The 21,721-nt window shown below is 41.4% G+C and overlaps 1 protein-coding gene across 1 annotated transcript; it reads left to right on the top strand.

Annotated features, from left to right (window-relative positions):
- The first annotated feature begins 448 nt into the window (after positions 1 to 448).
- On the top strand, positions 449 to 16,014 carry ripk4 (receptor-interacting serine-threonine kinase 4). The gene is made up of 9 exons (XM_058627134.1): positions 449 to 555; positions 6,381 to 6,759; positions 9,002 to 9,293; positions 10,880 to 11,028; positions 11,433 to 11,482; positions 12,336 to 12,494; positions 13,401 to 13,516; positions 13,911 to 14,148; positions 14,267 to 16,014. Exons 2-9 carry the CDS (start codon positions 6,500 to 6,502, stop codon positions 15,484 to 15,486), a joined length of 2,484 nt encoding a protein of 827 aa, XP_058483117.1. The 5' UTR covers positions 449 to 555; positions 6,381 to 6,499; the 3' UTR covers positions 15,487 to 16,014.
- The last annotated feature ends 5,707 nt before the right edge of the window (positions 16,015 to 21,721 follow it).

The raw sequence follows: 21,721 nt of genomic DNA, 5'->3' as shown, positions 1-21,721 counted from the left end.
CTAAGATATAAAAACAAAAATGTCACAACATAAATACATATTGTGTAACAAGCTTATGTGAGCTTTAGCAAGTTAATAGTTACGGGGTGCCGTTTGTAAAGCGGCTCATGCTGAAAATGACTGCAACATTTTTATCACATTTAGCTTCAAACCATGTTTGAAAAAGTGGTGTGAATTTTTGAAAGGCACTTTTTTAGCACATTTACAACAATATTTGTTAACATAGAATTTAGAAATGTATTAAATCGTTAAATCTAAATATTAAATGTTACACCGAAATGCTAAATCGAAATCATAAATATAAATGCTAAATCGAAATGCTAAAACATGTTCACTTTGGCTTTCATAAAGGCCAGAACTTACCTCCCCCGTCCCTGCCCACCTGTACTGGTACACGCTTGCCCATGGATGCTTGCCCCACCAGCCACACATATCAACATCTCCGACGGTCAAGCGTTTGACGGAAATATCGGAAGGGCCGTTTTGGCGGCAATACAAAATGTTAGTAGTTCATCGTCAGCGACCGCTTCCGCCACAGGGTCACCACAACACTCGGTAAGTTTGTTTTCCAACTCGCGTAGCATTAGGTTCTTATTAAGGCTAACTTAACTAGCTAACGTTAGCCTTGATAAGAACCTAATGCTACGCTTCTTTATTTGATTCTAGAAACACTGCCTGACCTCCTCGAGCTTTTATTTGGGTACTTCCGGTTACCGGCATTAACATTTAGCTTTATATTTAGCATGTAATATTTAGATTTAACTATTTAATACATTTATAAGTTAACACATATTGTTGTAAATGTGCTAAAAGTTGACTTTCAAAAAATTCACACTACTTTTTCAAACATTGTTTGAAGCCGAATGTGACAAAATGTTGCAGTTATTTTCAGCATGAGGGGCTTTACAAATGGCACCCCATAAATAGTTCCATTGTTTGATTGGACTGCAACAATGAATTATTCTGTCATGTAATTACTAAATGTATTGCCTTTTTTTTGATAATCGATTGATTGGTTAAAGTGGGCTTTTTCCTTTATAATAAAAAACAGATTTTTGAGTTTAGCTTCTAAAATGTGCATATATCCTGGTTTCTTTCCTCCTGGCCTTGCATTAGAGCAGTTCTCAAGCTTTGTACATCTTCTCATGTAAAATTAAAAGAAAATTGCCAGAATGTTTCCCAAACCCTAAAATGGTGGCATCCTCAAATGTCTCGTTTTGTCCACAAACCACAGAAGCTAAAGTCACAAACACTCAAATGGTTAACTGATTATCAAAATAGGCAGCGATTAATTTAAAGAAGTGAGTGATTGTTGTAGCCATTACTGAAATGAACTGAACCTTTGTACCTGATGCATCAAATATAAATCTACAATATGATCGTAAATAAAGTGGATTTCAGGAAACAACAAGGAAACAAATGTTCATCTGACAAACAAAAGCCACACTTCCTGAGGCCCACATTCTATCCAATATAATTCTATAGCACATTTAAAAACAATATATATGTATATGAATACTAAAATAAATTGTGAGCCAATTTATGTAACATAGAAGAGACAATACAAGTGTAAAATGAAGAAAAAGTGACAAACTCATTAGGTTCAGTGACAATATCTGGTCATTGCCCTGAAAATGAGCAGAGATGAGTCTGATCCGGAGGAAAACGTGATTAGAAATGAAATGAAGAGCACTGCAGTGGAGTCTAACTGAGCAGTTCAAACAGATGTGTGATCACATTTAATCCCTGTTTGATCACTGAATCATAAAGAAGCCAGAATACGTCACATGCCTCTCTGCTGATGCAACAGGCTGAAAGTTCTTATGTAAGGCAAAGACTGAAAAGTGGTTTATTTTCATGAGCCGACAACCTTCTTAAGATAAGGTTTTGTTTTTTCAGAAAACTTCCATAGCAACACATTTTCAAACATTCCCCTTTTACACGTATATGATTTCAGATCGTGTGCACACACAGAGCTGGGTGTACTAATAAGAAACGTCCAACAGATGGCGAGAAAGTCTTGCTTCATCTCACACAAGGTGGTTTGTTATTGCATTGAAATGTGTACATTTAATTATTGAACATCTACTGTTTTAACACAGCCCAGTTTCTTAATACACAATTTACAAGATTTAGTGGGAAGAGCCTTTGTACAGAATTTTTTTTTTTTACAGCTGCATGAGTTTCACCTCTGAATGATGGGAAGACGAAAACACAGGTTATTGGTTATTGTTAACCAAATATGACTTAATAAATAGACTCATTGTTTAGAAAATGAGTTTTAGTTAATGCCGAACCAACTACTGCTTACTTTGTTGTGAGTAGGCGTGGGAGGATAAAAAAAAAATCTCCTTACCAAAATGGTTGCAATTAATTGCCATAATTGTAAAACAAAAAACATTTGTATTTAAAATATGAAATATCTTTGAAACATTTTGTTTTTTAGATCTGTGGGGAGCATGTTCGGGAACTATGGTGGCCTTCACACACCAGAAAGATGTTGTTTGTCTTTGTTTGCATTGTAAGCTTCTACAGAATTCTGCAGTCTGGTTGGTTTGTCTGTTCAGGTTCAGGTCACAGCCAGATTTGTTGTTTTTATATCTGTCAAATATTCTGTGATCATTGGCATTTGGATTGTAATAATGTGACTGAAAGTTGTTTTTATATGTTAGAAAAAACTCAACGTGTGTGTAATGGTAGCCTTTTGCACAGTACTGTAAAAGACTTCAAAAAAAACTTTTTATTGTTTTAAAGTGTTGATACAGTTATATTAACACACACTTATAGGTCATTTATTCAATTTCTGCCAGTAAACCCTTAAACCTTAGTGCTCACGGGGGAGGCACGTCCATGAGAAATAATAATACACAACACCTTATATGGACATCCTGGGTGTGTGTGTGTTTACAGGTCACATATTCAGGCTTTACAAAATGCATTTCTTCGTCTTCTTATACGTTTTTTGATTCAAAATTGTCATTCATTTTAGATCGCATTTTTAAGTAGTGATATAAAGTAGTGACAGTTGTGCAGAAGTCACAAAATTTTCTTTTATTTTGTTGATAAAAACGAGCCATCTGGCTTTAAACATTTTGAGTACCATTTGTTCAGGTGTGTTTATATAGTTGGTGAAAATTAAAGAAAATTCATCAGATTGAAAAAAAGGATATAAGACTCATAGGCTCTATATATAAGCTTTTTTGGGGGCAGAACATTGGACATGAAATGCTTGTATGGATTCTTATTTCTCCAGGTCATCGTTATCTAAAACACACTGAGTCAGTAGCCTGTCATGGGACAGAGGGTTACAAAGAAGCCTTTGAGATGAAAAGTTAAGTATCTTTAAGAAAAATGACCATGTCCTCTTCTCTTACACCGACTGTCCTCATGTCCTTCATGACGTCCATGAACCTAAACTTCTTACATTCCCAATTATCCTGAATAATGTAAATTGACCCTTATCAGTTTACTGTGAGTGCTTTTCAAATGCATTGTTTCATAAAATCATGAATCATCCTGTCCCGGGCTTTGAGGGCTTGTTATAAGCCTTATCCTCACTGATGCATGCATAAGTATTTCAGGCCAGTGAAGCTCATTTGAATTAAAAAACAAAAGAGGCCATTTTTCACACATGAAGGAAAGTGGACGGTCCTGATTGATTGCCTTGTTTTTCTAATTCGGAGCAGAGAAGCGGAACCAAAAGAGCCGGTGTGACTCAGGGCGGTGATAAAAGCTCCCTTTTTTCATTTTAATGATCAGTCGTGTGCTGAGGACACATTTACACTTCACACGAGGGAAGGACTCTCACCTCAAAGGTCACCTATGGTCCCCAGCTCCTCACACACACACACACACACACACACACACACACACAAAATCCCTGATGACAAACTATTAATACATTACACCTCGTCTTTCCAGTTTTGTGATTGAAGCTGGAGATCAGGGTGGAGTCGAGTGATATGATGAGATCATGCTATCGAAGCAGAGGTGGGGTTGTCTCGTCAGGTGCTTGTCACCAGAATGCAAAAGGAAAAAATAATAATAATGTTTGATCATCATTGGCATCAGCTCATCTCATTTGAGGGTTGGGTTCAGGTTCATCAACTGAGCAGCCGTGTCTGAAGCAACAAACATGGATGTAGCTGCTTTAACAGTGACATATTATTTTATAATAAGATAGTGGACTGTGTGAAAAGGACATTTGCGAATACAGCTGTTCAGTTGGAGGAACAGTATTCTATGTCCTGAATGTAAGGTGCATTCAAGGAACCTGAGATAAGGCTGGTTTAGCACTACATGATTGCTGCAATACTATGAGACCTCACTGAGGGAGTGTTTGTGTGTATATACAGCGGCTGAAAACCATTTTTGCCCAGTGGTTCTCAAACGTTTTTATACCAAGTGCCACCTGGGAAAACTAAAAATAGCAACATTATCGCCAACGTTAAAATACAGTGGTGCAGATTAGGGCTGAACAATTAATCGAACATTTATCAAAATCACAATATGGCTTACTGCAATTTTCAAATCGCAGGAGGGCGCAAAATGTGTGTGAAATTAGCTAGCTAGCTCACTAGATTTACATCTCATCACATGTTTGAAAAGGAGCAGGCAGAAGTATAAAATTATACAGTATGTACCTACCCGCATTCCTATTACACACAACTCAATGTATACACTACTTTATACCTTCGCCAAATATTTACATATTTACAATATTGCCATTTTAGATTAAGTATGGTCCTGACCTATATACATCATATTCTACAGACTGAAGAAAACTCTGTCTTTGTTTCTCACAGATCTGCACAATTATCACACAGTAATCATTTTTAAACATGCTATTCAAATGAAAATGAAGATAATTATGTAAAAACTGCCATTATATTTATTCAAAATAGATTCAAGAATCCTTACATAACAAAAATGTACTGTGGTAACTATTCAAAATAATAGTTAAAACACACAGGACGCAACATTATGTGCAAAGTTAACAGCTACACACTTTTCACAGGAGGCAGATTTATTCCCCATTATATAATTTGCTCTCTCATCCTCCTCATCTTCCTCACATATACTTCACACACTGGTATAGTGAATTAGACAAAGATGGTGACTCTGATTATTATTATTATTATTATTATTTAATTTATTATTATTATTTTGTCATTTGTTTCATTTTCTACGCACTCCGGTCCAACTTCCTCAGCTCCACTCTGATCACATACCCTGGTAGAACAGTATTTCTGATTTTCCTCCAAGTACCACAAGAGGAAACTCTCGTGCCACTGGTGGTACGCGCACCACAGTTTGAGAACAATGGATTTATCCCATTAAGTTGCTGAACGACCTGGTTTTCCAGCAGTAGAATTCACTTCTCTTAAACTTTTAAGTCATAATGTTGTTGTTGCCTTCGTCTGTCTTTACTTAAAAAGAACCACTTCCTGAGAATGTCAGCGGGTGACATGAGATCTAAACACAGAGAGAGAGTCACGAGGAGCTGATAGGCTCAATCACCACTGTGTGCACTTATGCACTACATTTTTACCCTTTGTGGTATTTACACATTGAGATACACATGTTGGCATCACAAATACTGCATGTGTGATAAACCTAAGAAATAAACAAAAGTGCTCTGCCCACTCTCTCCACTCCTTTCCCCAACCACAGCCTAACAAGGTAATGGGTAACTGCTGTGATCCTGTGGCCATGGATTGCTATGTGAGTAAACCATGAAAACACACCTGCAGGATGTCCAGGAACTCAAAACCTCACATTTATAGAAATCCGAGAGAGAAAAGGAGTAGTTTCCAAAATAAAAGCACAACACGACAAAATGTACTGCCTCTTTTAGATGATATAAAGTTACAACAACAACAAAAGTAATATTTCTGATCAGTAATAATGGCATCCAACCTAAGTAAACAACAAGGTGAACTGAACATGTAATTAAATACTCTCCCACACACACACACACACACACACTGTAGTATTTTGAGATATATGAGAGAACACGTTGTCCTCCTCCCCTGAAAGAATATGTGCCAAAAGATGAGTCCACATTTTTCTAAAGCATTTTTTAAATATCACATAACCTATTGTTAAAAAGAAACATTCCCTCTTCAAACCTCGGGCTGGACTCGGTGATATTATGGTCTACAGTAGGACAAAGGTGTGTTTATGAAAGGACGCATTCCTAAGTCCATGGACCCCTCGGCTATTTACGGAGATTATTCTCTCCTTTTCTGTGACAGAAACACGAGAAAGTGTGACACTTTAGGGCATCTGGGGGAAAACAAGCCATTGTGGCACTGTGGTGACTTGTGTCCTGCCCTGATGCAATGTTTCTATCTCTTCCCTGTGTGTTTCAAAACCAGGACGTGATGTCACTGCAGCAGGCCCAGCCCCTATTTTCACCTGAAGAGAGGGAGAGGCCACACTGAGCTAGACAAGGGGAAAAACAAGGAAGAGCTCACAAGCAGGCAGGTCGGTGTGTATGTTCACTTGCCCAGAGTGTGCCGTGGAGACCAAGAAAAGAGGAGTTTACCCAGGCAGTGGGTTTCTCAACACGGATATGGACGTCCCAGATTCCCCAAACTGGAATATGGGGCTGCTAAGGACCTTTGATTCCTCTGAGTTTGGCAGCTGGGAGAAAATTGGCTCAGGTGGATTTGGACAAGTATACAAAGTCCGGCACATACAGTGGAAAACATGGCTGGCTATCAAGTGCCCTCCCTGCCTTCACATGGATGACAAGTAAGTTACAGCTGTTGAGCCACATGGAGTATCTTTGGACTGATGTTGAAGTAGAGTTGCTTTATACGGGGGGAAAGAATTGGGCTGATAATGCTCCAGGAAAACCTCTTTACTTCTGGGATGTGATCTTGTCTGTGTGTTGTGCTTGTGTTTCAAGACAGTCTAAATGAATAAAAACATTACATATAAAGATGATAGACTACACTCTGAGACATTACTACTCACCGAGGGCCAGTCTGTGCACACGCATCAGCTGTAATGTTTTGGTTTTATATACTGTTAAGTTGATTTGCAGGGGCCACACTGAGCTGCTGATTCATCCCTGGGGCAAAAGTCAGTCCACGTTGCTCAGGGACGTAGCTGTTTACTTCTTTTCCATCCACACTGAACATGAAAAGGTTGACAGCTGATTCCCCCCCCCCCAGTCAACAGTGGTATTGTCATGCAGCAGCCTCTGGGAGGGGCTGGCCAGAATTTATGTCCATTTCAGTGAGGGAAACATGTCCCTTTGACCCTACACAATTGTGTATAACATATAACGTATGCATGGATCTTGTTTTTTTTGCTGTGTGTGTGTGTGTGTATGTGTGGGTACATGCTTGCCAGGGCATGTGTTTGTCAGTTGCCCTGTGGTGCCTCCCTCTGTACCTGTGAGTAAGCTTCTTCTTCTTCTTCTTCTTTATCAGAACTGTAATGCGTCAGTCATCGGAAGTTTCCATTCATACATGGTCCGTGTCTCTATTGACATGGGTGTTTATCAGTGGACATAACGCATCATAAATGCTGGCGTCACAACATGTTGGAGAGGCAGACGTCCACCTGTACTTGCTACAAATCTGATTTAATCCCTTCTCTTTTTTCCGTCTTTGATAAGTGACAGACTTTCATAAGAGTAGAAGGAAAGGATGGAGATAAAAAGCTATTTACTGCCAGTGACGTTTCGAGCACGACAGACTCTTGATTACAGTGTCGCCGTCGTATATTTCACCATCCAAAACGTTCCGTGTTTGATTGTCACGTCCTTAAAACATTTCAAACTAACAAACACTAAGACGACTTGAGCATTGCCATTTAAGAAAGAAAAAGAAAGAAAGAAAAAGGAATGGCATCTCCCCCCCCCCCCACCCACCCCAAACTGGTGGTGCAACTCAAGACATCCGCTGAACCTGAACCAAAGATGTTATCACCTCCAAACATCTGCAGGTTGCATAAACAGTCATTTGACTGCAGTCTGCATTGACCCACACATAACATCCAACAACAGGGACTCAAAGCCACCTTTGTCTGCCTGGCTCACTGGCTGCTGCTGGTGTTGTGGCACAGACAATAAGAGAAGCTGCAAAACCGGTCTTACCAGGGCCGTCTGTTAGAGTGAGGACATTGTTTGGTTCGGAGGAGCTGTCGAGGAGCACTTTGGGTTGCATGATGGATTTAGCAAACAAGAACATGCTCAACATTCTCCTAAATCACACTTGATTGTTCTTCTTTGGCAGAAATATGGGGCTTGTGCCTTCACCTTTTTATAGAAAATAAAGGACAGACTACTTCCTTATAGAATACACTTTTATGTCTACTGTCATTTTACTGATTGTGATGAAAACGAAGTTCCCTCTCTGTCTTCATCCTCATTAGAGAGTTTGCTTTTTTTGTTTTAAAAAAAAACAACCCAAATGCAGCCTTTGGTGGAGACGTGTGCGGTGAGGTCATGAATGACCTGCTCACTTGTGTTTGAGGTATGTCAGCAGAGCCAGCGCACTGATAAAGGGAGCTGTGCAAAGGTTGAGAGAACAGAGAACAAGAGCTGTGTGCGTGTGCATTCCACGCTCAGCCAGAATGCCCTCGCGGCCTCAAAAGGGCCACCGAGCAGCGGCGGCAGAGCCACGTGCTTGCATTTGTAAATTAATCATAGCGGTCAATCGTCGAGGTCACAATTTCGCAACCTCCGAGTTTAACACCCATGTTTGGTCTGCATAGCTGGGAGCTCAGTAACGATGATGTGTAACATTCAGGAATTTGGATGAGGACAAATGTTGTGCCAAATGTAACAGCCCGATGAGCAAAGCCTGGCTCGACAATTATCAGGTTAATGTTTACAGAGGAGACAGTGAGGGAGCTATGGAATGTGGAGGGGTTGGTTCAAAACGTCCTGCAGTGAACACACTTCCTAAAATTGCTTCGTCACAAACAGAAGTGACAAAACTATAACAGAAATGTAAAGTAAAGTAATCTGTCATTATTTTAGGGACCGTGCAGAGCTGCTCGAGGAAGCCAAGAAGATGGAGGCGGCCAAGTTCCGTTACATCCTTCCCGTGTATGGGATCTGTGAGGACCCCCAGGGCCTGGTCATGGAATACATGGAGACGGGCTCTCTGGAGACCCTGCTGGCCAACGAGCCGCTGCCCTGGGAGCTCCGCTTCCGCATCATCCACGAGACTGCGGTGGGCATGAACTTCCTCCACTGCATGAATCCGCCTCTGCTCCACCTGGACCTGAAGCCTGCCAACATCCTGCTGGACGCACACTATCATGTCAAGGTAGAGAGTTGAGGAAATAGGATAGAAGCAGCATTCACTCACCAGCAAAAAGAAGTCTATGGGAAAATAAGCAAACCTCTCACTTGATTTATAACTTCTGCAAATATGTTCTTCAGGATTTAATGGTCTCAATCAACAGTTTTAGGTCTTCTCCAGCATTTCATGATGTCATTTTTGGGGACACTGTAAATCTCGTAGAGTTAATTTTGCAACTGCCAGGCTACGTCCATTTTTACGTACAGTTACAATCTATGTTACGAAACGGACTCAGGAGCCAGCATACCCTGTTCTTTCACAACTGCTGTGGCCTCTCCTTTGTTGTGAACTGTCCCACGCAAGCAGGGCCCTGCTTCTCGACTCACACGCTCAACTTTCACTCGCAACACAGTCGCCGATCTTGTCGTCTTCATATTTTCTTCTTTCTTTATCTGTTTCTTGAGACTCCGTTGCACCATTTTCACCTCACAGCCGGTCCTCGTCTGATTATTAACACTATAATGGATACAAATAGAGAATCCCACGCAAATCAGTCACTCACTGTTTGAGTTATGAGTTGAGTTGAGTTGAGTTAGATTTGAATTGTATATACTGCCCTTTGGTCCACCCTGTGGTTTTAAAATGTGCTTTATAAATCAAATTGGATTGGATAGAGTACGCCTTTTAAATTAGTCACCAGCTTTGTTTTATTGAAGCTGCCATTTTGCACCATCATGTTACTACAGAGTGTGATTTATGTTAGTAAGTGGGAGCCTAGTGTACAAACTATGTGAAGGCCAAAGTCCTCCATGTGTTGCACTCTGCACTCTCACCATTAGATGTCACCAATTCTTACACACTGAATGAATGAAAATAGCTTTACTTGAATAATTTATTAACAACATGAGCAACATTAACACCAGTTACAAATCAATGCATGTCATAAAACATGATCTAAATCATTGGAATCTGCACTCAGAAGGATTTATTACCAAATAAATGCCTCATCACAAAAAGTTTTTTATGGCAGTAACATTATGAAAAAGTAAAATCATTAGTATCTCTGTCAGATCTTGTATCAGATCAAATCCTGTCACAGATGTGTATCTTGAAAGCCTCAATTTTAGGTTTTTAAACCCTATTTAAGCCGTGAGGTGCTTTGCTTCAACCTTTCATCCATCTTTAAATGGCTGCCCTGCACACACTGTGAGCAGATGGCTGTCGCTCAGCTACTGTCCAACCTCTCAACAGCTCACCAGCGCTGGGAGCGATGGGTGGGAACTGTCATCTCTGAGTCTAATACCTGGATGTAAACACCTCAGCGGGCCTGTCCCTACAGGATTAATTTGACTCCCATAAAACCTCCCTCGGAGAATGACTTAGTGTTCATGGACTGTGTGGGCGTGCACTCTTTAACACAGACGTGACGGGCCTCTCCTCTCCTACAGGCCGGGACATGGCCGCGTTGCCCTCATCATACCTCTGAGTGCACATAATAAGAGCTTAGCTGGCTGTCACATGCAGTGGGCCGAGTTAGTCATCAAAGTCACGGTGCTTCATGAGAAAGGTTGCTCTGTTTGAGGCTCTTATCTGTTCCTTTTCTGTCTCAGATATCTGATTTTGGCCTGGCTCGGTGGAACGGCCTGTCACGGGCTGACGACATCAGCAGAGACGGCTTCTGCGGCACCATCGCCTACCTGCCTCCCGAGAGCATCATAGAGAAGGACAGAGTGTCGGACACCAAGCATGATGTTTATAGGTTGGATTATTTGTCATGACATTATTTACCTTGTGTGTCACATTTTCAGGTGTGTGCGTGTGTGTGTGTGTGTGTGTGTGTGTGTGTGTGTGTGTGTAGTGAGTTTGTTTGTTGTCTGGCTGGAGCTCTCCTTCTTTTGTGTGTGATCACTGAAGCTCTGAGTCACCGTGATCCATTAAATCCAGGAGATGGGTTTGATATGATTGTTGTTGCATAAAAAACATGAAGAGTAAATGCACTATTTCTTGTTTAACACCATAAAAAAGACATACGAGTTCATTTATTTGCTCGCCCACTTCCTCTTGTTTTGACGCCCAAACAGTACTGGTTTAATCTGGTTTGACGTGTCAAATATGGAGCAGCTTTTCCCAACATCTTTCAACTTAAATTCTCCTCCATTCCAGTTTTTCCATCGTCATCTGGGGGGTTCTCACACAGAAGAAACCGTACCAAGGTAAGACTTGTATGAAAACCACTACACTTTAAAAGAGTAGATCTGGGTCATTTACGTTGAAACCCTCAGGTCCAACCCTCAGCCAGTCTCTCCACCATTAATGCCAATATTCAACAAAAATACATCAACCCCAGTCTTTAGTCTTTGAGGATTTAGATCTATATACTGCTATTTTTAACACTGCTGTGAATTTCCAGTAAATAAGACCCTCTGGTTAAATCAATACAAAGTGTGTGTAATGTGTGTGTATAGTAGCCGTAGTGTACATATTTACTTAGCGAATTCCAGAGCAGACAGGTGGACTCAGCTCAGGTTGGTGAGTGAAGAGTATTTTTTTTTCCCAGGCGTATCAGGTAGCACTTGGTACTTCATGCTTGTTTTGAAGGCCACGCAGTGCCTCACTGAGGTTTTCCAGGCTGACACTGGCACTGCCCATGTTGATCCAGACATAATTAAAAAGTGAGAAATGGCCCGCGCACCATCCCTTCCCATTCTCCTCCACCTTCGTAGGGTATTATGGTTACAATAGTAGGTGAGGTATTTGCGATTAAAGCCTCTATCTGTTTGTTCTGAATCATTGACTTGCCTGATCCCACATTCAGATAGAAAGAGGTCAGACCTGGAGCTCTTTTTTAGAGCTTTTACCTTTTCGCTCCCATGGGAAAACAACAACACACACACACTCCCTTATCTGAGCACACAGGAAGATGGCGATAAAACCATGCATGACTATCAATGTAAGCACTGGCGCCAGCCAGCACCTTAGGGTATGTTGTTATGTACTGCAACGTTTAACGTCAACGATGGAAGTTAGCTGACAAATGGACGTGTGTTTTTTTCCCCTTTCCTGTAGGAGAGAATAACATCCTACAGATCATGGTGAAGGTGGTTAAAGGCGTGCGTCCAGACTTGGCTGCAGTGTCGCGCTGCCGACCTTCAGCGTGTTCGGGTTTCCTGAGCCTCATGCAGCGCTGCTGGGCCTCGAACCCTGACGCTAGACCCAGCTTCCAGGGTGAGGTATTGTTCTGTGCTCACAACGAAACAAATGAGACAAAACGTGCCTTTGTGCTAAGTGTACCTTTTTCTTTTTGTTTCGTAAAGAGTTTGTGTAATGGTTAGTGCCATCTAATGGTGACACTGCAGAGTCAGGGAACTACAGTAGCCTTCACCAACCAGAAAGGATGCAACTCTTTCCTCTCTTTCACTTTTTCTACCATTTCCTCCTCCTTTGTTGTTTATGCATCGTATTTATGTGAGTGGAGCCATTTTTTCTTTCGCTTCAAAACACAAAACTTGTACTTTTTGGGTTGCCATAGAAACGTGTTGGCGCAAGATGGCGGCCCCTGCAAAGCAAGTCCCTTCCCTTTAGTACATATAAATTGTACATTTTAAGGCTACGAAAAAATGTCAACGCATTTAAGTTATTTAAAATATTATGGAATTGTATTGAATTTAACTGTACACATAGAAGGAAAATAATCATGTTAAGTTAAATATGGAAAATTTTTACATTAAAACATCTAATAGTGATTAGACTGTTACATAGTTTGTTCAGTTGTCCAAAAACTTTTCCAACGCGCTAAATCCATAGAAATTGGGATAAACCCCCTATGAAACATAAGCAAATAAGACAAAACTGTCCATGATCCCATGCTGCTTCCTGATATCATCAAACTACTTTTTCTTGTTGTTATTTTTATTATTAGCCCCTTGTGCGTTTGCATTTGAAGATATACCTCTTAAACTTCCTGCTGTCAATCCCTGTGTAACTCAAGTGGGCCTATTCCTGAAGTGCAGCCGGCTGTTAAATTGAGGCTTTGGTTTCTTACCTTTTTAGTGCAGCCTTTTTCTTCCTCTTTGTTTCCTAATCCCAACTCTGCCATTACTGAAACCTGACCCTGAGCTTCTGTCACTGCAGAGATCACATCTGAAGCTGAGGAGCTCTGCTCCAAACCTCAAGAGGAGCCCAGGACGCCCACCTTATCTACATCAGAGTCGGAGTCCTCGTCCCATAACGCACTCACCGGTGACCAGGTACGACATGGCAGCACTTGCGTGTCTCATTAATGTACTGTATAACTACACACCCGGACGACGAGAGGCTTATCACAACTGTGACTTTGTAAATCATGAATGTTTGGTTCTAAACAAAAACACACCACATGAGAGGAATGTGGGCTGATGGGATTGTTGTGCTGCCTCGTCATTTCCGTGGCACTGGCTGCTGTGTACATGACAAGACGCACATGCACTTCCGTATGTTTTAAGGTGATCGTATTTAAGTTCCGCAATCTATCACTATGTCAACACTCGCAGCAGTTACATACCTGAGTGTCAACATAATGGAATGTAAAGTGTGTCATTTGAACAAGAACAGCTTGTTCAAATATGCTTACCAGGCTTTTTTTTCCTTCTCTTCCCTCCACAGGTCAAAGACAAGCCGGTGCGTCCAAAGTCCGCCATGTTGCCGGAAAAAGATTACAGCCTATCAGAGCTGCTGAGCCAGGTGGATTCTGGGATCTCCAGGAGCTTTGATCGAGTGAAGGAAGATGGCTGCCACAGCAAAGAGAACACCTGCAAGAGACTGTCTGGCATCTCCTCTGCAGATTCAGCCTTCTCCTCCCAAGACTCCATCACGTTGTCTTTTGAAAAAGAAAGTACATATGGTAAGAGCTAATTAAAGAACTTCAACTGGAACTAGTGTTTGGTGATGAGGATGTTTGGCTGTAAGTTTGTGGATATTTACTTTCCTTTCTTTTTTTTTTCTTCTTCAACTCTGTTCAGATTCTGCTGAGGTCCAGAAGCGGAAACTGTGTGATGCCATCAGGACCAAAGACACTGCCAAGCTGATGAAGATCCTCCAGCCTCAAGACGTCGACCTTCTCCTGGATGGAGGGGGCAGCCTACTCCACCACGCCATCACCTTGAACAACGAAGAGGCCATCAAGTTCCTCCTCATGAACAATGCCAATCCCAACCTTGCCAATGCCCGTGGCTCCACACCACTCCACCTGGCCACAGAGAAGCACCTGAAGCCACTGGCGGAACTTCTGCTGAGCCGCCGCAGCACCAACATCAATGCCAAAGACGAAGACCAGTACACAGCTTTGCACTGGGCTGCTCAAAATGGGGACGAGGCGATCACGCGCCTCCTGCTGGACCGGGGAGCTGCCATCAATGAGACAGACGGTCAGGGCCGCACACCGGCTCATGTTGCGTGCCAGCACGGTCAGGAGAATGTTATTCGGGTGCTGCTGAGCCGCGGTGCAGACATTCGCATCAAGGGCAAGGACAACTGGACGGCGCTCCACTTTGCTGCTTGGCAAGGACATCTGGGTATCGTGAAGCTACTGGTCAAGCAGGCCGCTGCCGACGTGGACGGACAGACGACGGACGGCCGCACGCCGCTGCATCTGGCATCCAGGCGGGGGCAGTACCGAGTGGCGCGGATCCTGATTGAGCTAGGTGCAAATATTCACATGCTGTCCGCCGGGCTGAACACGCCGCTGCACGTGGCAGCAGAGACGGGTCACACCAGCACGTCACGCCTCTTGATCAAACACCAGGCGGATATTCACGCTCAAAACGATCACAGACTCACTCCCCTCCACCTAGCCTCCCAGCGAGGCCACCTGGCCACCGTCAAGATGTTGATAGAAGAAGGGGCGGACCCTTACAGACCCGCCCATGCCCTGCGCACGCCCTGCCACCTGGCGGCAGAGAATGGACACTGTGAAGTCCTCAAAGAGCTGCTCCACCACTGTCCTGATGGTGGCGCTCTGTCAGATGAGCAGGGGCTCAGCCCGTTGCACCTGGCAGTGCAGGGTGGGTACTCGGATATCATAACTGTGCTGTTGCCACAGGATTGTCAGGACATGGTTACGGAGAGATCAGCGCAGCCAGGAGCAGAGCAGCCCGGCCCACCGGAGGCCAAGCAGCTCCAGAGAAAAGTTGTGATTCTCAAACTGACCGAGCGCAGTGACTGTCCACAAGCAACCAGCTAACCAGAGCACAGACTCTGTCAGAACTGTGTGTAAAACCATCTCCTGTGTCACTGTTTATACGCCACTAGTGCCTTAGTTAGGGAGCGGATTATCTTTCCAATCTTAGGACTTTAACGCCCCTTGAGCACTGCAGGTAATTTCATACTGGTCAGAAAACCTTTTAATGTAAATATGTACTGTACACTGTAAATACATTCTTTTGATTTTAGATTTTTTTTTATATACTTTTTTTTTTACATAACAAGCTCCTTTTTTGATGTAACACGCACATGTTGTGTATCAGGATTCTGATTGTGTGACCTGTAAACCTGGGGACTTCTCACTGTACTGCACAACAGCTGGTTTTCCCTGCGAGTTAATGTTTTATCAGAACACACACTTTGGTCACAAGCCTCACTGAGGCTGAGGTGAGCGCTGTACATCGTCACAGCCTTTGCATTATTTTTTTTAAAAGAAAAAGAAACGTCAGTGTTCTGTACCTGTTACATATTGGTGCATCATCATCCATTAAAAGATTTAAAAAAATAATTTGTTTTGTTTGACCTTGCTTATTTTTTTTACATTTATTATTTTAGAACTTCCAAGAAATGTTGTAGAAAAAGATTTAGGACTTTTTTTTTTTTTTTTTAAATGGATTCATTTACAATGAAGATATTTTCAGAAAAGATCAATAACATGGGCAAATGATTATTCACTGCTATTGATTTGCAATTTTCTATTTCATCACGAGTGAAATGATGCCAGTAATTAGTATTATCATTGAAAATGGGACGTGTTAAAGATTCCTTTCCCTTTTTTTTTGCTGTCCACAGCAGACTCTTTGATGAGTTGCTCCTGAGTCAGTGAGTCTCTGAGATTTTCTTTTCTTGCCGCTCCTCCTCCTGCATGCGTGCAGGATCTTTCAGACTTGTTGTTGGCCAGACTTGGCGTGTCTGCATCTGCAGCTTCACCTGTTGTGTTATTATCTTTATGTCTCTACTACAGATCCCACAGAACATGCTCAGGTTGGCACAGACCATGGGAACGGCCCCCGCGGGGGATCGCAGGCTGCGGGATGATGGATGAGTGAGAAGGGGCGCTGATGGTTTACCTGTGATTCCAGCCTGTTGGCTAATTCCTCAGACCACTTGAGCTTTTCATCGCTCACTAAAGTCAACACGCCATCCCTGAGTGACGCCTCGAGGGCTTGGCTTTTCGTAACCTGAGAAATTCAGTGCGGGTGGCTGCTGCTTGGAATTGTCCCATTTTTATAGCTAATGTTTGCAGAGACCCAGAAAATGACTGGTAGAAAATGTGTAATCTGAGGCCAGTGTTTTGTGTACACAGCACTCTAACCTGCCTGCTGCCTGGTGATCTATGTTAACTCCAGCTATGAGGAAGATAATGTGCTCTTGTTGCCCAATCGCAGGTTCTATATCCTGTCAAGGCTGCTGTTGAGTTTGATAGACTGTTACAGTGTGTTAGGTTAGTACAGGAGAGTAAATCAAACTGCTTTGTGTGGGCAGTTACTTTTCACTCTTCTTTTGACTTTGACAGGCCAGGCAAACCTACTCTTGTGTAATATATAGCACCAGTCACCATAAAAGGGATTCTTTATATTCTAAGCAGTCTTTTTTGTAACAAATGAAATGAGTGAATAATAGTCTTATTCTAGGGATTACTGCATGTTTGACAAACTGTTTTTTGTTCCAAAATGTGTTTTGGTCTGTAAATAAATACACAAACATTATATACTCCCCTGAAACACTTTCATAGAAAACAGAAGGTGTAAGTGGAATTTATGTGCTGATGAATTGTTGATAATTGCTGACTTTATGCTGAAGTTTATTTACCTGAAATTCTTCAATTCCTCAAAGTTTCATCTCCTAATGAACATTTCAGTCCATCACCTATTTAATTTTCATCCGTTTGTCGCCTTCAGACTTGAATCACTTCCTTCACTTCTCTTCCCAGTTCTCCAGAGTTCAGAGTTCCGCTGGTACCTCACAGCCTGATGGGTGAAGTCGGTCTCCACCATCACATGAGTCATGGAGCAGTGGGTGAATGAATCCAGCCTGGAGCCCTAACAATTCTGAGGAAAGGCCTAACAGGTGTCATTGACGGGCTCAGAGATAAATCTCTCAGTTGTCTCAGGAGAGTTTTGTCACGCAGGATGTGATGCAACCAACTGTCCGTGGGTCAAACTCAGGTCTGTGTACAAACCCCCGCCCGCAGTGTTTGGATAAATAGTTTGTTCTTGTTTTCACTGTTTCCATATCAGTAAATTTATACTTAACTTTTTCACTTACGCTGCTCACAAACACTTGGCCGAGGTAATAATTTATTGTGACGACTTATTTGGACAGGTTAGTGATCAATGAGTGACTTCTGAATTTCCTTGTCGTCAGACAGGGTGTCTGGTCCCTCCTTTGTTTGACTAAGATAGGGACTTTTCAGTTTGGCTGAGTCATACTCACTGCGCCGTCACACCGAACAACAAAGATCACCTATAAAACATTGGTGAGGCCCTTAAAATATCATGTCAATAAATACAATAGGTTGATTAATGATGGCTGTTGTCTGTAAATCGGGAACAATATCAAATCCCATCTTTCAGAAAGTAGTTGATGTCTTCTTCCTCCCCATTATTCCCCAGAGTCTTTCCTCGCATTACTTTCATTATCTCAAAACAAAAGTAAAAACTAACTAGAAATAACATCTGCTTCGCCGTCTGTGACCGGTTGTTAAGAGAACAGAGTTCTGTTGCTCTGTGCTGTTTTCCCAACCCACACTTCTTCTTTTTTTCCTTCTACCCTCGTGTTAACCTCGCAGAACTTGCTGAACAAGATCTGAGACTGTGTCTCTGAAGATGTGAAGCAAGCTGCAGCATGCACATAGCCTCAGGATGAGAACATGGATGTGGGCACTCTCAACTTTGAAGAATTAGCCTGTAAAATGTATGCTTTAACTCACGGCGATCATTTTAGATCATGGTGTGATGTACCATGATCTAAAAGTACACCCGTTTGGAAAACTACTTGTTGTACAGTGAAAGTCTACAGTTGAAGAGGAAAGCTCCTGAAAAACAACGAGAAGAAAAATGTATCACTGTGTCAGAATTGTCCCTCCTGTCAGAGCAGCGACATGTCAGGATTTGTTTCTCGATGACATCAGTCGTTGGCACCGTTAGTTCCACCTTTGAAATATTCTGATGTGATGATGATCCTGATTACGATCTTTAGAATACTGTATGATGTCTGCTTATTTCGGTGATAGAATGGTGATGATGACAGAGTGATGTCGAAGACAGTAGAACAGGATAGAAAGCCTTTGTAGTCAATATACAAGAGAATAGAACAAAAGTATGGATGTGACCAGACATTCAGTCAGACGAGTCATGACTCAATCTATTACAGAGTCAGCCCAAGGAATTAAGCGGCTGCTTAATAGTGTGTGGATCATCTTTTTTTTTAACACATTAAAGAAATGTAAAGAAATAGATCTGGACAAAAGTATGTGACCACACCTGTTCAGTAATGAATGCAGGTGTTTCAATCAGGCTTTGGGCTCTAGGCCCCTTATCTCCAGTGAAGGACAGTTTTAACACTTCAGCATACCAAGACATTTTGGACAATGCAATGCTTCCAACTTTGTGGCAACAGTTTGAGAAAGGCCCTTTTCTATTGATTCAACATGATTGTGCTCCAGTGCACAAAGCAAGGACCATAAAGACATGGTTCGATGAGTTTAGTGGGGAAGAACTTGACTGACCTGCACAGAGTCCTGACCTCAACCCCATCGAGCACCTTTGTGATGAACTGGACCAGAGATTGTGAGCCAGGTATATAAACACTATAACATCTTGAGGAAAGTCTTCCAAGCTGCAAAAGAGGGACCAACTCTGTATTAAATACAGTATATGTATTTAGAAACAGCATGCCAGTCCCTGTTGGTGTAATGGTCAGGTGTCCCAATACTTTTGTCCATATAGTGTGTATTTAGATATCTAATGGTGCTGAGTTATTTGGTTTTATTAAGAAGTTTTTCTCATTTAGTTGACACAGATCAACACAAACCTAATATTTTGTAGCCTATGAACTGTAAACATGTGGCCTGGATTCTACACACAACCTGTGGCCATAGAAAGAAGTAGTGTGCAACATTTTCTTTCATAGAAGTTTATATTCTTTAAACTTTTATATAACCAGGTTTGCTTTAGTTCTGTGATCAATGTTATGAGTCTTACGTTTGATTCAAATTTCTGACTTAAGCTGCACTATCGTGTTTTGGCCAAAAGATGGCGCAATGTGTTTTAAGCAGCTGAATCGCGGGTTCCACGACAATCCATGATGGTATGGTGATCTTCAATTCAGCAGCTCGCATGTTTCTAGTTATAAATAATAAATAATATAAACATCTATTCTGTGTGAATAAACACCAAAAACAATTAGGACTCAGTGAACATTTTATTCAGTGAAGCAAGGAAGTATAATTTCTCTTGTCTGCCAAAATAACAAGAAAAACAGCATAACAAACACTGTGTTGCAAAGTGGCTTTATGACCTAATGACCTAATGTTTTGATGTACAACAGTATGTGAACTGCAACTAACCAGTATTTTCAATTTCAATTTATCGATCTAAATAGTTGAGTAATTGTTTGGTCCATAACATTTTAGGAAATTTTGTGTGAAAAGTGCTGATTAGTGCTTATGAAAACCTGGAAATGACGATGTTCTTGAATGCCCGGTTTGTCCACAACTCAGAATTATTCAGATTTAATTATTTCTTTGTTACGTGGAGCAAAAAAACCAGAACATATTCACATTTAAGGAGCTGAAAAAATCAGAAAGATTGTTTCAGTTATTGAAAACACATTAAAACCTCAACATTTAGTAATCGATCAATCGTTGCAGCCCTAATGTGAACTGAATAAGAGTGCACCTGACATGTGTATAATGTAAAGTCCAAATTTGTCTGCCATTACAGAGCCATTAGCTAACTATCATCATGATAGTTTTGCACATGGCTCAAATGAATGGAATGAATAGAAATCTAAGTTCTCTCCATTAAGATATCAATTCAGTGCATGTTTATAAAAAGACTGCCCTCTGACTTACTGTTATTTCTGCCATGGAGGTTCTGTTGTAGCTGATGTTTGTCTTTTCGTCTGTCTGTGAGCAGCATAAAAAAGTATAGAATGGATTTTAATTTGATTGTCAGAGGATGTAGGTTATTGTCAAAGGAATTACTACTTAGATTTTGGTGGTGAGCCAGACACAAAAACTGAGTGAGCCTTGGCACAGGTTTGCACTCTTTTACTGATTTTATCTTGTCTTATGGTACATGAAGAAAGAAAACAACCCAATATAACACCCAACCACTAATTGCATATATAAACAATTCTTACCTCATTCCATTCATGTGGAATCACACACAGGCCATTCAGGAACATCGGAAAACAATGTTCTTAAAAAAGTCTTCAAGAAAGCACAGAAAGTGCTGTATCAGCTCCACAGATGATGATGTCACTATTTCACTGCTAAATGTTTAATACAGAAATGCAATTCAAGCTCTGAGTCCAGCATCTATTTCCGTTACAATTTTTTGTGTGTGTAAAATCATTTATTTGGAACAGTCCTTTATTAAAACTTCTATAAAAGGAAGGTTAAAGTTAATGTTAACTAATGTTAATGTAGCAATGACACATATTACTCCTAAATGTATCAGAGAATTAAAGAAGCTTCTAAACCAGGGGTCTCAAACCCAAATGACCTGCGAGCCACTGAGCATCTTAGTCTGGTCAGGAGGGGTTCAGTAGGGATGATCAATGATATCACAATAAAACATTTTATGATGAGAATTCACATTCAGTTTCAAAACAAAAGTGGCTCTATTGAAATGAAACCAATTAAAATTCACAACAAAAACCCACGTATGATATAAAAAGTGAAATAGAAACTAACTCCTTATAAGTTGATATTAAGTGGCAGGCAACATGAATACGTAAGTAGGGCCGCGGGCCACAAGTTACAGACCTCTAAACAAAACCATTAGTGTCTAGATCTTTCACTGGATGTCCCCATTTCATGTGAGATGAAATGTACAGAAAAAGTACAAGTGTGGTTGAGTCATTGATTAGTTTATATGAACTCGATTACTTTCCTTTCCCTCTGATGTGTGGAAATGTTTTGATGACGCCAGGAAGAGTTACTTTCATTTAAGGTAGGGGTGTTTGTGCTGCTACCAATCACACTG

Source organism: Solea solea, chromosome 4, assembly GCF_958295425.1.
Source record: "Solea solea chromosome 4, fSolSol10.1, whole genome shotgun sequence".
NCBI classification, from domain to species: domain Eukaryota; kingdom Metazoa; phylum Chordata; class Actinopteri; order Pleuronectiformes; family Soleidae; genus Solea; species Solea solea.
The sequence above is the reverse complement of the archived record's forward strand: the minus strand, read 5'-3'. Positions and strand labels throughout refer to the sequence as shown.